This window comes from Amphibalanus amphitrite, unplaced genomic scaffold (assembly GCF_019059575.1).
Source record: "Amphibalanus amphitrite isolate SeventyFive unplaced genomic scaffold, NRLGWU_Aamphi_draft 000589F_arrow, whole genome shotgun sequence".
NCBI classification, from domain to species: domain Eukaryota; kingdom Metazoa; phylum Arthropoda; class Thecostraca; order Balanomorpha; family Balanidae; genus Amphibalanus; species Amphibalanus amphitrite.
The window spans coordinates 8844-26981 of NW_024882083.1; the positions used below are offsets into that span (position 1 = coordinate 8844).

At 47.7% G+C, this 18138-nt stretch overlaps 1 protein-coding gene across 1 annotated transcript; it reads right to left on the minus strand.

Annotated features, from left to right (window-relative positions):
• Window positions 1-1022: 1022 nt before the first annotated feature.
• Window positions 1023-16401, minus strand: LOC122394391 (sodium/potassium/calcium exchanger Nckx30C-like; the record flags this gene model as incomplete). Its single annotated transcript, XM_043391262.1, has 6 exons — window positions 16388-16401; window positions 15325-16051; window positions 13847-13897; window positions 7498-7615; window positions 6357-6454; window positions 1023-1193 (listed from the first exon to the last, which is right to left on the minus strand). Coding segments are annotated over exons 1-6 (1179 nt in total), but the record flags the coding sequence as incomplete, so codon positions are not given.
• Window positions 16402-18138: the final 1737 nt, after the last annotated feature.

Genomic DNA, 18138 nt, shown 5'->3' on the forward strand with positions numbered 1-18138 from the left:
TTATAAAACAGCTCTACGCCCGTTTCAAATGACCCCGATGCGAGGGTCAATTGAACCAGCCCATGGGGTCAATTGCACCTATCCTTAACAATGGGATGTTTTCCTCTTTAAGGCCACTTTCTTAAGGAGATATTTTGTCCGGTTTACTTTTCCATATGCGACATTCAATAGGTCGTTGGAAAGCTAAAAGTGCAAAGTTCCTCATAATAGGTGACATAAAGTACATAGGCTATGGTAAAATGGGCGGATGAGGAAAATGAGAAATATCTCAGGCTATAGTGTGCTTTCAAGCAAAAGGCTGGAGAAAAAGGGGTCAAAAATTGAGCTCTATTAAACTTCTATTTCAGTTTAAAAGCTCATTTCAAAGGTGGACTATTTCCTTTAATGTTTACAGCCCCTGAACAATAACCATTGCAAAGGTCACCGGGGTCCATTGAAACGGCCTGTGGCCCTGTTTCAACTGACCCTCAGAGAAGCGTTTCAATTGACCCCATCCGCTCCCGCCATCTCGCACGCGCCGTAAAGCACATGTGTCAAACGAGCTGGAGGGACGGCATCATGCTGAATGAAGGGCCAAATAAGGTGTTATTCCGGAGCCAGGAGTTCTTCTTTCAGCAAACAAAGGTATATGAGATATCACAAAATATTCATAAAAACGATTTCTGCCAAACGCCCCTCAAAAACACAAAAACAAGTGTCAAATCAAAATTACCGTCCGTTTGCCGCCCAAACGCCGTTGACAAAGGAAGTGGTGGAGCGCGGATGCGCAGTGGTGTCGGCAACGCCATATGTTGCATACTGTTGAAAATAAAGCCATGTTTCATCTGACCCCGTGTTTCAACTGGCCCCGCTCTCCCCTAAACCATATGCTGATATTTTCTATTTTTGTGCAAAATCAAAAATACCGGCATGCTACCGGCAAGACATGTCAGATACCACGAAAAAACCTGCGGTAGTGAAAATTTACCGACATGCCGGTAGTGCGGTAGGGAAACTTTGCAACTCTAGTATGTATCACTCACGTTGGGCGTCTGGATGGCGGGCGTCACGGAGCCGTTGGCGGCCGTGATGGCGTTCACGCTGGCAGAGCCAAACTCGGTCGACGAGTTGAACGAGTCGACGTTGGTGAGTTCCGTTTCCTGAGAGCCGCCACCGCGCAGCAGGTCCGGCCGCGTCTGCTCAATGTCGGACACCTGCAGATACACAGCTCAATGTCAGACATCTGGAGACAGCAGACACACGGCTAATGTCAGATACGTGCAGACAGCCGACACACGGCCGTCGTAATAAACATTCGGACATCAGGCACACAGCTCACGTTAGACACCTGCAGTCGGCAGACACAAACATTTCCGCGAAGTCACGTTCAGTTCCGCGGTGCCCGCTCCAAGCCGTGCTCCGCCGCGCCGGCCGTACCGGCCCGGGGAGAGCTGTTGACTCAATAAATCCATGCGGCCGACACGGGACCGGGACGACAATCGATCTGCCGGGCTCATTAGACGCTGCAATATTGACGTGGGAGCGACGGGCCATCGACGGCAGCGCCGGGGCCTCGATGTGTGTCGCCTCGAGTCGCTGTAATGCGTATCCGGGTCCGGCCGGCCGGCGCGGCGGGTAGCGGCAGGTTCGCTCGGATGGGGCCCCTGAGAGGTAGGCTGACCCGGAGCACCGATCGGCGCGGCGGTACAGTCTACCTAGCAGGCGCCCTGTTTGACAGCGCCGCGCCGGTAGGATAGAGCCGCTTCTGAGGAAGAAATTTAGGAAAACAGAGGATAGTTTGGAGGAATAAATTTAAATCTTTTTATTCTCATGCAAGCTGATGTCTTGCATCATCAGTTTTGAATACATATTTTAAAAAAAATCGACACAAAACGGCAGCCGCAGGTGACCTTTTTGTTCTGTTAGGTATGGTTCTGTTGACTTGAGGTCAGTTCTGACGACATATTTCGAGAAATGCATTATCATACCTTTAAATGCTATTCCATAAATGGCTTTTAAATGTAAAATGAATAAACAATGCTTAATCGTTGTGTTAATAAACTACCTCAGTGTTACGCTAACACAAATTTTGTTCGTAGATAATAACAATAACTTATTTCCGCTATCAGTCAACACTCCAGGAAGCATCCAGAAATAATCTAAATGCATGGAGGCGGCCATCTTACATCAGCTACCCTCCGGATGAAAGCTGGAATGCCACTAACTATACTCAGCGCAGTGATACCGCGAGTGGTCGGTATGCCAGTGCCTGACATGTGTTGTGTATCGTAGCAACTTCGGCCGCCCACTGGCCACAGGCCGATTGGTCTGTTGGAACATCGCGGTGGGTGGCAGACACTCAGCCACCTGCTCAATGCCTGTCACCGCGCACTGGAGTGGCAGGGGCACCTGTCACCGCGCACTGGAATGGCAGTGGCACCTGTCATTAGGTACTGGAGTGGCAGTGGCACCTGTCATTAGGTACATACTGGAAGGGCACGGCATCTGTCATAGACACAGCAGTGGCAGGGATACCTGTCATCGCGCTCAGGAGTGGCAGCTGCACTTGTCATTGGGCACTGCAGTGGCAGGGGCACCTGTCATGGGGCACTGCAGTGACAGGACAACCTGTCATGGGGCACTGTAGTGACAGGACAACCTGTCCCAACAGCAGACCTCCAGCCGCCCGTCGCCGATGCCATGCTCTGAACAATGCTGGTGTCCGTTTAGCGCCGACCTTCAGTCGGCTGCTCTGGTGGAGCCGGCGGGCTTGTATTATTTACGGCGTCCTATCACTGCCCCATCCATCAATCTGTGCTTGGTCTGCACGGTGCCGGGCCGCTGCTGGATGGGCTAGGGCGGCTTTGGCGTCTCGGGCGGGTGAGGTGGAGCGGTTCCAGCCTCTCGGGAGTAGGTATAAAGTAGGGTGGGTCCAGTGTATGGGGATAGGGCAGCTCCAGCATCTGGGGAGGATAGGATACGGCGGCTGCAGCATCTCGGGCGGGTGGCGCAGAGCAGCTCCAACGCAGCGTCTCGGGCAGCCCGTCCCCGGGTGCCAGGTGTGGACTGGACGGGGTCAATGCCGGGTCGATAGGACGCGTCGCCGCTGCTCAATGGCCGCCGCATGGATGACGTCATGGTCAGGGCCGCCCGCCCCGCCCCGCCCCGCCCCGCTCCGCCCCCGCTGCTCGGTTCACCCACGGTCGACCTCAGCAGGACAATGCAGGCGGACCGCCGCGCTAACCGAACCGGATCCGGCCGGCCCCGCCTCCGTGGTGTGGAATGGAGCCCGTCGGCGTTGACACAACCAACAGGCGCTAAATAAACACCTTTTATACTCGGCATTGGAAATGAGTCATGAGAATAACGCAGCAAGGAGAATTATACATGAAGCGGGGTGCACGCCTACATATGTATAGTACATATGTGATTATCTAGGGACGCATGTGAACTCAAACACGTATTGTAACTTTTTACTTGTGTTTCCCTATAGATGATTTTCAGCATCGAGAATACACCTCTGAATACCTCGGTATACAAAAGTGTATGCTCGATGTCTACGCATCGAGCTAAGCATAATAAGTAGTGTCAGAAGACTCTATAAAGCGTGAAAGTTTGACGTCTAATTTATCGACTTAATGAAACATGTAAGTACATTAGTGAATACACGTGTGGTAGCAATGAGTTGTCAACAATAACTAGTCAGATGTCCACACCGCAATATGTTGGTTACAAGGTCCGGTTGCAGCCATTCAATAATCCCACAAAAAAGTCAATGCGTCAGGCCCCTCAATGCGTCACTGTTGCGGCTTGCGTTCAGGCCATGGAGTCAGCTCGCTCTGCTCGGCGACATTTATAGACTATCGTTATCAATAGCCGGGCCGGAGCAGCGGTCCGGCTTCATCTCCAGAAGCTGCGCTAAGCCGGTGCTCTTTGACACTCGGCAAATAAAAACGGCAGCCCAGGACAGACCCGACACTCGCCGCCGGAATCGCGAGAAAATAACGAACTATCGAGACAGCCTGGTAGAGGTAACAAACATACAAGATATTTTTTCATATGGAAGTAAATATCTGAAAAAAAAATAAGTAGTAAAGCGAGCAACCCGTTCTGGAGAGATGTATTGGGCGCATTTGCATATTTCACTAGCACATACCGACTAGATACGCCAGAAATAATGTCTGAAAACATATGGTTTTCAGACTATACCAAATTCACATGCTCCATCATAAAAAGTTGGCAAACAAAAGGTTTACGATTTCTGGGCGACTTGATTGACGAAAATACGGGGCGGTTGCACACAAAAGAGAGCTTACAGAGAGCGTATCACATAAAGATGACCATTCTTTGTTATACCAGCTTGATTCGAAGTTTACCCAGCTCCATGAAGTCAGAAGTAATAGACAAAATATGTCAACCGACGATTCCATTCAGAATGAATTTGGTAATGAACGAGGCTAATTTCTCTCGTTTAGCCTACACTAAATTAGTACAACATAGAAAGATAGAGCTAAGAGAATCTGACGAAAGACAAAAACAGAAATGGATAAGAGATGTTGGATGCTATGACGAACATAGCTGCCTTGAGGTTAATAACGCCACAAAGTCAACACACATAAGGATTTTCCATTATAAGCTCGTTAATCGTATCCTCGCTACAAATAAATATTTAAATATAATAAAAATAAAAGCTAGTGAAAGTTGTACTTTTTGTAGCATGGAGCCGGAAACACTAGCTCATCTGTTCTGGTACTGTCCGATAACAAAGCAGTTTATCAACGCGGTGAAATCGGACATATTGGACAAATACAACATCAACTTAAGCTTAGATCCTAAACTGTGGTTTTTTCCCAAAGACATAAGCGCAAGAGAAACATGCATAATAACATTAGCAAAGCTAGTCATTTATTCAGCACGTATGAAAGAGATCTCACCAAATTTTATTCACTTACACAACAAAATAAAACAAGAACTTGAAGTGGAAAGCAAAGCAGCTGAACATACCGGCAAGCAAGACTACTTCAAAAAGAAGTGGGGGTCACTCATAAACATGGGTGACCGACAAAGAAACCAAAACTCAACAAACTAGGAAAATCATCGGTGACTAATAATCAAAAGTCAGCACACTACACATATCGCAGAAACACAAAATAAAATTGGAATACCTACTACAGCCATGTGCAGCGAGCTTCGTCGGTTTGTTGGGCGGGGCAGGGCATGCAGTCCCGATATTTGATTAAACAGGTGACCGCATGAAGGTCCCGTGTACGCTGCCGCCGCCGCGCCCGTCGTCGGGTCGGCCGGGCAGCTGCCGCCGCCGGCGGCGCCGCCGTCGCCGCCACGCACTACGGACGATGGTGTGTGTTTCTGCTAACTATGTTGTTTAGATCTTCATCTCTGGGTTTATGATTTGTCATATCCATGCTTTTGTCACTGTTTCGTTGTGGTTAAAGAGTATGTGGTCAGTCAGAGAGCGCGTGCGAGAGAGACCGGTGCGTAGAAGGAATCGGTCCGGTGTCCAGTCCGGTAGGGGGCCATGAGGTCAGCTCGTAGGCAAATGCTATTTTGTTATGGATGTTTATATTATGTTGGCTAGTTTGGTGCGGAGTGAGCGGAAGACAGGGGCCAGGAGCTTTTTGAGGGCGCTGGAACGTCGTGCGTTTGTGACATGAGATCATGTAAAATGTGGTTTGTCGTAATAAATGATGATGTATGAAAAAAAGAGACAGCCTGGTAAAGAGATCTTAAATACACCTGCACATGTGTGCAGGTGTATTTAAGATGAGATACGGAGCCTTTCAGGCGTGTATGTTTGCACTGTTTTAAATACAATCCCATTAATAACATAATAACTGCACAATATTAGGATATATAATTGATAAATATTTTTGAAATTATTTCAAAATCACAAAAATACCTTTCGGTAATTAAGTAATAAACGTAAAAATAATATTCGATGAATAAAAAGCAGCAAACGTAAGTAAATATTATTTGAAACCAAACTGTTATCCGAAATTTGAGGTTTTCTAAGCTAGCTTTTTAAAATTCATTATTCATTACAATATTATCAGCTTCAAAAGTGGAATAGCCACATCTGGCCCTTGAACAATGAATCACACGCAAAGGATGCATAGTCAACCGACCATCAAATTATTCAGCCAGAGGATGTCAACAGCAAAGGATTCATGCTGCGACCGTCAAAACTTCCTCGATGTGTCCAGTTCCTACTCGACAAGACAGATAACTCTTTTTTAAATTATTTGGGCCAGATATTGGGCGGGATAATATTGCATGCAAGAACATCGGTCGGAACTTATGAATATTATCAACAGCATCGTAAGCAACAAAGATATCCTCATCATAAGCGCTCTGCTTACCTGAAGTTTTCCATCCTTCAAGTCTTGTTTTGTTGTATCAAGCAGCACTTTCAGAGACGCAATGGCATGAAGCTGCGTTGCCTTCTCGTCAACTTTTCCTGAAAATAACACGACATCATCAGTAAACAAAGATGGGCACAACGTTAAGTGTGCCATAAGACTATGTAAGCATATATGTAACAGTTTTGCCATGCACATTGCACTTACATATACACTATACACCGTACTTTATGGGCATGTATGTAGGTATAAAGACGAGTTCTACGCCGGCGCAGTGCACATGCTTCATTTATTATCCTACAGTGATACTAGTGAAGTAAAATACAAGATGATCGTTTTTGTTTAAATGACACTACTTTTGCAATATCGATAGATTGCTTTTCTTAAGAATACGTTTCTCCATAAAATTGATATAACTATAAAAAAAAACAATGAGCACATCCCAACGATGATAACAGTGGCCTCAATTATGTGCTGAAATGGTTCCATCCGTCCCCGCGATGGGATGCGCCATACAGACTGGATTGCCGAGATGCCAGCCCCTCTCCAGCTCGGAGTCAGTCAGGAAAAGCATATAGTGCTTGCCGCGGTTGCCACTGGCAACCGTTAAACATGTCAGCTATCGCTACTGAGCTGTTACCGTTAGCAACCAATAAACATGTCCAGTGGTGCCTACGCTCAGTCATGTTGATATTCTGGATCATTAAAAAAGAAGAACTGTGTGCAGCGTGCAGGTCGTGTTTCCGATCTAACAAGTGTTTTAGGGTTGTTTAAAGCACTTTTGGCACAGCATTACCTGTGATTAGACGTGGTAATTGCAAGTTATATGCAGCGTTCGTGAACCTCCCGCAGTCAATATATGTGGTATTCCTACCTCAAGTATGTTGCCGTCTGCATTATTTAGCGCTTATACATGTAACCACATGCACGCATATTGCATATTGCACAACTATTGGCGCAATGGTCTAGTAAGAATATGGCAAAAGGTCGCTTCAAATTTCTCATCCCATGCCCTAATTGAAACGCTAAATATCTATCGTGAATTCTTGCATGATAAAGTAGAGCGCAAAGACCAAGACGGGTCAGCTGAGTTGAGTGGTCACATTACTGGCACGGTCTCGCAGCACCTGTCCCGACTTACCGTTGTGCATCGGGTCAATGGAGTGAATCATGAGCTGCAGCAGGCCCTGGCGGAACTTGGAGCCCGAGTGGATGATGGGGGTGCTCGGCCGGCGCGTCAGACCCTGCTGACTGCCCGGCTGAAACGGAGACCGGAGACAAATTAAACGGAGACGAGAGACGAATTAAACGGAACGAGAGACAACCAGCTGGGGACAGACGATAAACGGTGATAAAGAGCAGCGGAGATTGAGGCAGCTGAGCGGAGAGCAAACCAAAGACCAGGGACGGATAGGAGACGAGCGGAGGTAAGCGGCCATGAGAAGCATACGATGAGTGCTCAGAACACCATGCGTTAGTCGCCTTAGTCGAGACCCTTTCAGACAACAGGGGACGCAGGATGAAGGGAGTTGAAAATAAGCGTCACGCTCGGCAGTATAGCACATGGGGCAAAATCGACATTTTCTTACATAAGTATTACAAGTCAATCACTTAACCCGCGCACCGACGGGGGTCTGCGCCAACTTCGCACCGACGGGGGGCGGATGACCGCCCCCCCCCTGAGATCTCGAGAACGAAGCAAGATAGCGACAAGCGGTAAACGGCATCGGATACGCACGGACAAGGTCTACAATTTTTACAAAGGTCATTTTCAGGTCAGGTCAAAGATGACGTCACAGGGGTCGAAAAAGTCAAAATGGCGGCGCTAGGTATGGAGAGTTTTTCTCGAATAACTATCGAATTAGTCAAGATAAGAACAAACTAAGGGCATCATCGTGATCCTCTCGTCAATCCGCATCGAATGATATATATGTTGACCTCGAAAGGTCAAGGTCAAAGGTTGGCCTCAGGTCACGTGACCTCGAGGTCATCATGTATATCATTCGATGCGTCTTGACGAGCTGAACACAATAAGACCATCCGCGCGGCTGTATCTTGTTCCTGTACGGAGTTATTGACAAAAAACCTTGGGTGACCTTTGATGACGTCACATGACCTTACAGCTGCCCAACAGCAAAACAGACCTCAAGGTAGTGAAGGTTGATCGTATATGAAGTCATGTATGGTATATGGGACCATTCCGACCCGTTTTAGTGGTAAAAACAGGGAGTTGATTTTTCCCCCATTGACTTATAATGGGGAGGTCGCGAAATTGACCTGACCTTAGGTCACCGACATCTAAATTCCGAGATATACAAATTGTAGCTACTAATGACCTAATAACATCCTGCGACTTTCAAAGGCCTCCGACATCTACTGTAGCTCTGGCACGGTGACAAAGTTGCAAAAAAGAGACTTGAGGTTGGGTCATTCAAAGTGACCTGGTGACCTGACCTTAAAAGTTAGGAGGTTCAAACTTGCACACCATGTGTAAAATTGATGAGAGAATAGTCGTACCAAATTTCGCGCCGCGCCGCGGTTTTCCCGCTATCCGCGAAAAACCTCAGGGGGGGGGGGCGGATATCCGCCCCCCCCCCCCGTCGGTGCGCGGGTTAATCTTGCTAAGCATTTGGATTGAGAGCAATAGGGAGTTTAAATCATAAATGGTCAGCACAGGTAGGCATGGCGATCAATACAACGTAAGTTATTGCATGCTGCATGTAACTATCAGTTTTAAAAAAGTGCACACTTTCAGTTGCAAGTGGAAGACGAAGTAAACAGTAGGTATAGCTAATATTTATCACTAAAATCACATAGTGACATATTCAGTTCGGTATGCAACAACTGAAAGCTATATATATTACATAAAAAAATATTACCCAATTGAATTCGACGAGGGCGGTGAAAGCTAATATTTTCTTATTTGACTCAGAGGTCTATGAATGCTACTCGCATTAGTTTCAGGCGCCTGGTAATGCGTCAGGCTTAAATAGGTCTGGCGCCGCCTATATGCTTATATGAGTAATGCAGCTACTCTGAAACTTGTTACGTCGCTTCACCGACACATACTCGTATTAACTTCCGATGTTTATTGTGCCTTACACGGTATTCTATGGAGGCGCTGATATTGAAAATGGCGCACGAGGGAAGGAGGAGGCACAAGATGAAATTTAAAGGTTATGTTTTTTTGCATTGTCTTTATATGAAATGCTTTACGTTACGAAATATGATGTCATCCCAGTGCATGTAGGTAACTGAAATTAAATGTTAGCATTTCAAATGTAAAATTGGTGTTAAACTATAAAGTAAAGGTCCTCGCCACGGTTGACAAGCAACCACAACAAAATTAGCGTGATATAATATCTCGCAAACATTTGCTGGATCTGTGGAAACGGCTTTCTAAGGAACGGCTTTCTGATTCCATGGTTATGTAATCTAAAAACAGATACAACACTTTTATAGTGTCGAAAGATCTAATTGAATTAAATATCAGAGCATTGCTTTCTACTAGAGATCTGGTAAAAGCATAAGTCATAAACACTCCCCCCCTCCGCTTTTACTTTTTGTGTGCTATTTCCGAAACCTGATAAGATATGAGCTTGAAACTTGGTCTACTTCAAATGAACACCTAGGCCATATTTGAGTAAAATTTGGTGGTTGTAGCTCTCAAGATGACGTCACAGTGACGTCATAAGGCTTTGTCGTCTTTCTGACGCGGAGCCGTTCCTGATGTCACTGAGCATGACACGAAACAGTAGGAATGAACTTAACAGCACCTACTGTCATACTGACACATCTAAGATCATCTTCAACTATAGTTCCTGACCGGAGATCGGTCCTATTATATATTCGGTCCCATACATTCCATACATATCGGCTAGGTATATCGTGAGGAAACTAAGGAACGCCAATATATAATTGGACTTCTGACGTCACTGTGACGTTATTATAAATGAGATCGACACCAAATTTGAACATAACCTCAGCTAGCAATGCAGAAATGTGTGCAAAGTTTCGTTTAGCTATCTCTTTGCATAGCAAGGATATATCGCCACAGAAGTACATAAAGGGGGCCAACTACATAGTTGCCCCCCTCCCCCCCGCGGTCGGCGGGTGGCGCGGAGGCCCTGCGGTGACCGGGTTAACCCGCGCCCTGGTGGGGTCTGTTTATAACGCGACCTGGTGGGGGGGGGGGGGGGGGGCTATTTTTTGCCCCCCTTGTATCTCCGAAACACTGGACGGATCCGCAAAATTCAAACGGCGTTCGAAAGGCCTGTCAAATTCGTCGAGGGAAACCAAATTTCATTGACCTCGGGGTCACCGATGACGTCACAGGTCAGGTCAAAGATGAAATGTTTCACCGTTCACGGGTCTTCTAGGGAATGCGCTATAACACCGAGGAAAACGCATTTTGTCGAGAATCAGCGATAGGGCGTCAGTTGCCTAGTAGATATGTTGCTATAAGAGGTCACTGACAACACCAGGTCAGGTCACAGGTCAGGTCACCAAGGGTCACAGGTCAGGTCACATGAGCCCAACTTTACTAAGGTTGTGTGATGCATGTTTTATGGCCAATTTTTCATCTCCAACTCAATGGTGTTGGTTATAAGACTATCAGGTACGGCTTAGATCACTTTCTGGTAAAGTTCAGGTCAAGGTCAGGTCAAGGTCAGGCCAAAAAATGTCAAATTTCAAAGTTGATAGTTTTGCATAAAATGGGTAATGATTCGATGCAGCTCGTCACGGGGAGTCTAATGGTGGCCTTTGTTTTGCGCTACGGGGTCTAGAATTGCTATAAATTGAGTTTGAAAATTTGAGGTCATCAATTTTGAACAGTTTTTTCGCTATAACTTCGCCAAAAAAGAGGTATCAATCTCAAATTTGGTATGTGGATGGAAGGCGGTAAGGACTATCACATATATTCCGGTTTTTGCGAAATTTAAAAAACTTTTTGGATTTTTCGATTATTATTTCCAAAAAAAAAAATATTTTTGGATTTTTGGGGGTCAAAATCCAAAAATTTCAAAAATCCGAGATAGCAGTTTTGTAGCCCTGTTGATTCTACAGCTTTTATGTCTTTATCATTTTTCTGTATTTGCAAAGCTATAGGCCTGACAGCTCTTCCTGCGAAACCCTTTTTTGGGTCGAAAACGGCAGAACATGACGTCACTCTGACGTCATTTCCGGCCAACCTATCATAGCCTTTGGAAATTTTTTTTGTCACAATGTGTAAAATTGATGTCCGGGAGGGTACTGAAAGTTTGGTGACGATCGGCGCAGCGGTTCTGGAGATATATCGAAAAGTCTGGGGGGGGGGGGCAAAAAATAGCCCCCCCACCAGGTCGCGGGTTAAGAGAAATGAATCACAAATCGCAATGGTTTTGTGTTAGAGATTCAAATGTCATCACATCGCATTTCATTTTATCATTTAATTTCATTGATTTCACATTACGTACTGATTTCGTGAGCAGCTTGTTTTTTAATTAGATTGCCAGCACGTGTGCGTGGTCAGTGGATACTCAGCATCAAAGGTAACCCAATACACTCAACAGCACGTCAAACAAGCATAAAAGCGGCATGCATCAAGGCAGATAACCGAACGTGTGGAAGTCTACAGATAATAAAATCGTCGTAGCTTTGAGCCACCATTATTATTAGCCACCACCATAGCCATAGGGTTTATTAGGTACATTTCCTCTCACCTTGTCAAAGTGTTAGTATTTTTAGTATGGTTAACGAGGTATTATTACTATGGTTATAATGGTATAATGGTATGGCTATAATGGTAATGGCAAGGTATGGTTACTATGGTATGGTATGGTCACGAAGTATAATATTAGCGATGCTAGTATGGTTAGAGCAGTCGTGTGAACACCTCTCACCGCTGCGGGCCCCGTTTGGGAGGTGGAGGCCGGTGTCTGCCCTGCACCGGCGCGGGCGGTCCCTCCGGGTGGCGGCCGCTGTGGATAGGTCATAGACATGAGGTCTAAGACCTCCAGAAGGTCTCCTGACAGCGCTTTAACATCTAACAGGCAATATGACAGATCTGTAGTCTCTAACAAATCACAAAATAAGTTTGTATCCTTCGTAGGTACTGGCAGGTCACGAGGCATGGGTCTGTATTCTGTCTTCAACCCTCATAGCAGATTACCTACATGTAACCTCTGATAGGTCATTGGAAGTAAATTTGAAAACTCGTCACACGACAAATCTGAGGCGGGATCTAGCTCCCTCTCCCCATAGTTCAGACGGATAAAGGAGGCCAGCCTCCCTGCTGAGAGGCCTGCGCCTTAATCTCTGGTATACGACAGGTGTCTGTGCGTTCCTCCTGACAGTTTTATAAAGAATCGATACAAAGATGTGCTCTCCTTCCGACCAGAGCACTGGACGACTGAGTCTGGGCAGGACAAGTACGCAATGGGCCGCCTGGCTACCAGACACCAGTATCTCCCATCTGAGAGAAAGCGGTATGGTGCAGCAGGCGGGGTCTGCCAGCCACCGGCAGACCGAGTCTGGTCTGTGCTTTCAGATGTCTGCTAGGATGGTTTGCTCCGGGGCAAAATCGAGGACATCGGTGAGCGAGAATGGAAAGGGATGGAAGGCATCCGGGCTTCAGGCTCCTTTTTCCATTGTGAAAGCAGCGCTCACTTTTTGTGCATGTTTTGCTTCATAGATACTCATAGATACATAAACTGCATCCTCATGAAGCTGCTGAGGATTATTTGTGCATTCTGATCAGAGGCTTGTCCCGACCAGAGCGCCGCGCGCGGCTAAAGGTAATGTGGCTTCTCAGCGTATTGCAAGCATTTGTTGTCCAAATCACATGAAACATATTGGAAGCACATCGCATAATACAGTTGCTAAAAACTGTCATTTGTTTGTGTGTGCTATTAGAAATATAGCGTTAATGGGCTGCAATTTAAGAAATCATTATACAATAACACTTTACATATTATATTGTGCTTGTTGAAAAGTGACAACTGCCGGTAAACTGTGTGACCAATAGCTTCAGTGGAAGGGTGAATACCAGCCATGAAGGTGCGAATGCAGCAGAGTGGATCAGAGAAAGGCTTCAGCGGGCTGCTGAACGAGCATGCATTGGAACAGGGACTCCAAGACGTGGCGTACAGACACACGATGGTGAGGGTGCGTAATGCGTCTGATGCAGGGTGTCAGAGCTAAGAGTTGTGTCGACAGTTTCCGACTGATCCGGCCTCCGTCCCGGGGAGAGAAGACTGCCAGACCTGTGAGCTGGGCTCCTTTCGGCTGAACAGCTTATGGACCGGTAACAGTCCCGTCGGCTGGATAACATGGAGAACTGGGAATAGTCCCTTCGGCTGCGAGACCGAGTTCCACGGTTCCGGGCCAATTAGCGCTGGTCATATTGTTTTCAGACGGCTGCAGCTCATCTTGCGGGCTCACAGATAGTCTCTCTGTCCCCGGGAGCGGGGCCGGCTCAGTCACCAGGCACGGTCACACGAGCAGCTTACGTCCGAGGGGAACGACGGCCGCTGCCGGCTCGGTGTGAACAGGCGCTTCTCCTGGAGACGAGAACCAAACGAGGCATCGGCTACACGAGCGACACACGGCACCAGACGCGGCGCGCCCGGGAAAGTCACCGGCTAACTACTCGACCCGTGTACGGCACAAGACAGAAACGCTGCACGGTTCCAGCCGCAGCGGCGGCACCCAACACGGACACAAACACAAACACTATACAAACACACAGGCGTACAGACTAACGTCAAAAATGGTTGCCGGCGTCTGAAAAATGTCAACGGCCACGTTCTATCTGCGGCCCGGCCCGCATGCAAAGGCAGAAGCGCTCGCGCCCGATCACTGTGGCCGAGTAAAGGGTCGACTGGAGCCCTTTGTATCCGACAAGTACAAAAATAGCCTGCGAAGTGTGTGTGGTCCCGTCGGCCAAATCGTTTTTAAAGATACGTTGTTTTCACTTTGTTTATCAATTGGAATATTCACACAACACATTTTAATGTAACTATTAACTAACGACTCTCGCCAATGATACCATATTGATAAATATCAAAATGTTACGGTCTTGAGATTAGCCCCTTATAATTAAAATAGCCAAATTGAGTGGATTCTGTAGAGTGAAGGTTGGTTTGTCCTAGGTTTCAAGTCACAAACCTGTAGCAAGTAAACTTCACCATACCTACGGCGGACAGGCGATGACCCCATGACCCGTCTGTTTGATGCGGGGATGGACTCTTGTAAGGATAGCATTTGCGCACCAGCATAGGTTACCACGTGACACGTAACTGTAAATACTACATCAATGAATTAGATAGTAAGTCATACAACCCCCCCCCCCCCCACGTGCGGGCTAGGGATAATTTCTAATCAATGCTATACCTATTGATATTTCATCATCAAAAATCTCCAGAAAAACTGCGAAATAAATGTTTAAAGACGTATTCGATAGTGCTGCAAAACATATTTTAAATTTTACACACCGAAAAGCAAAATATTTGTGTCAATGCTGAATTGTAAACCATAAATTAGAATGGTAGAGGTTTTGAATCATCTAAACCCAAGGCCGAAGTTGCCACCGGTTAGGAGGAGAAGGAAGATACGCGATCTCAGACAATCGTTATACCTACTTATTTTACTCTCCACAAAAAGAAATTAGAGGGGCTGTTTGTATTATAATCAGACGAGGAAAGCAAGAAGTGCAACTCAATTGTTTTGATTATTCTTTTTTTTTCAAAGTCAGGCCAATGAGACATCAAAACTCAAAGCTCCAAATCTCATAAGCCAGGCCCGAAAGTGGTCCTTAAAAAAGTGGGATACAAATTCAAAATATAGGACGAGTGCTGACCCAGAAAAAAACACAAAACCGTCATTCCACAAAACTCAGCCATAGTATAAATATTCAATGCTCGGGTGTAAAGAGATGCACACCGTCCGAGAGCGCTGTGCTACCCGCACGGTCAGAGGCAGGACTTACGTTGGCGACCAGGTGGTCGGTGCTGCGGACCCGGCTGACCCGCTTGCCGACCAGGTGGGTCTTCACCAGGCGCTCGATGTGCGCGTTGTACTTCATGAAGATGCAGTAGACGATGTACCACATGAACAGAATCAGCGCTTCCACCCAGTTGACCTGGGCGTCCAGCAGGAACCCCATGAGCATCACCAACGCCACGCCGTAGAAGGAGACGTCGCGGAAGAGCGGCCACCACGTGAGCTCCAGCACCGTCCGGCTGAAGATGACGCACATCGCGATCACAAACAGGATGTTGAACACGGCAGAGCCCACGATGGTGCCGATGCCGACGTCGTTCTTGGCGATGAACACGCCGATGACGCTGGTGAAGAGCTCGGGCGCTGAGCCTCCGGCGGCCATAAAGGTGGCGCCGGCTACATCGTTGCTGATGTTGAGCTTCTCCGTGATGACGTCCAGCGAGGGCACGAAGAACTCGTCGCAGACGATGGCCAGCGCCACGAACATGTAAATCATGCCGAGCACGTGCAGGATGATGGCGCCCGTGCGGCGCTGCTCCTTGGTGAACAGGTCGTTCGGGAAGAGGTTGTCCTCCTCCTCGTCTGCGCCGGGCGCCGGTGACGTGTCCGGCTCCTGCTCCTGCTGCAGCAGGTGCCGGCCATGCCGGACGGCGAGCGGCGGCGGCGGCGGCGCACCGTTCAGCGCCAGCAGCACCAGCAGGGCGCTGAGCAGCGCCAGCGGCCCCAGCGCGCCCAGCCGCCGGCGGCGGCCCGGCCCCGTGACGGCGGCGGCGGCCAGCAGCGCCATGACGCCGGCACCGACTGAGCGCCGCCGCCGCCGCCGCCGCCGCCGACGGCCCGACCATCGATCCCCGGGCGCGCGCGCCGCGCACCGTCGCCGCCGACGGTGCCTGGCGGCGGCGGCCGTCGGCGCCGACGGCTCCCACACGCCGCGGCGCCGCCCGTGCCGGCCGGCTGCCCGCCCGAGTGACGAGCGACAGATTAACGGCGCCGTCATCGCCGACCGAACAGATAGTCCGGCGTCCCTCCCTGGCCGCCCGTCTGCCGACCCCCTGTGATCCATTCTCAGCGACAGGTCAATATGAGGACCTCTAGATCAGCCGACCAAGCTCCGCAGTCACGAATATCATAATTAATTATATGCATAGCAGACATCGTACGAGGTAATATGGTTATTAGGGCCTTGCAATGAAGTACGGATTATCGTTTGCAGAAATTATTAGATGGAAGCTGGTTTAATAGGTGTCTACATGTTTGTGCTTCACATTTGTCCGCTAAATCTAGATATGCATTATGATTCATTCGTGTTTGTTATAAAAACCTAGAGAGCAGTTGCATTTGAGAGCACGTTACCAAGAAGGTTGAAACAAAAATTAGGACGTTCAATGCAGCAATGACCTTCATAGGAGAATTCAGGTGGCCTCAAACGCTACGGGAAGGGGGCATACCCAAAAAAAGTTTCTCCAAATTCTAAAAACTCCCGAGATTTCGATTTTGTATGCACTGCGGTGCAGTTAAACACAAAATTTTCTGCATGAAAAATGTTTGGTTCTTTTTCTATTCTAGGAAAACGACAAAATTTCATCAATTTCGGGCGCTGTAGGCCACAGGGGGAACATTTGCCCCAAGTGCCCCACTTGGAATTACCAATGAGTGAATAATCTTCAATAAATCAGTAAACTACATAACTTCCAAACATAGACAAAACATGTAAAAAAGGCGAGACCCCTGTGAAACAATAACCCCGAGTCATCCATTCATTCATTTATCTATGGTATTTTTTGCTTACTTGCCGTCCTTTCTTTAACCCTCGCCGGCAAAGGGGGGTGATGCAACCCCCCTAAGGTTTTTCGCGAATACCTCGCGTAAAAAGCGGCCAATCGCGATTAAACTTTCAGTACCCTCGCATTGATCAATTTTACACCTACCCTGAAAATTTCATGGCCCTGACCCAAATGACCTTTGACCTGTGACCTCTTTTCCGAGACCATGTTTGGCCGGAATCGCGATTCGGCGTATGTCGGCTCGCATTAGCCACGCGTTTGCAAGCTTTTCGTGGTTTCAAACGTTCAAACATGTGATTTGATGTTGCTCCCATACATTAGGGTGGGTGTCAAGGTCACCTGAAGGTCAGGTCAGGCCATTGACCTTTGGTGACCTCGGGTGACCTTGGTTCACTTTTTTCGAGTTTTACATGTTTTTAGGCTAGTTTTTGGAGCTGATTTCGAATTTAGCAACCATTTGAGCATTTACGAAGTAGTTCTGGTGCCTTCGTAACATGTTACGAAGCTGTCAGAGGCGGTTGACACGTATTACGAATACCCGTCACAACCCCTACCGAATGACCTGACCTGACCTGACCCGACCTGGTCTAAATGCTTAAAGACATAATCTTTGATCAAAACTAACACGGTATTCGTGATCAGCACCCCGGAAAACCTCATTGCAGCCACACTTTACGACTTTCTAACAGGTCCCGATTTTCCCGGTATTCGGGTCATTGACCTGACCTGGAAGGTCACCCGATGACCTAGGACCTTAAAATTGGGTATCATCGGCTTTCTCTCGTGACGGGCAACACGCTCGTTTTTTCCGCTAGCTCGATCAGGGGCCAAACGCGGGAGGGGGTCGTACCACCCCCCCCCCTTGTGCCGTCGAAGGACGCAAAATGGCCTGTGCCGGCGAGGGTTAAACAAATGTTATAACTACCTGCCATTTCGGATGCGTTAAGTACCGTTTAGGTACGTTTTAATAGCGCTGCCGCTTTCGTTTATGCAACAAAAGAAGACTGCTAACGAAA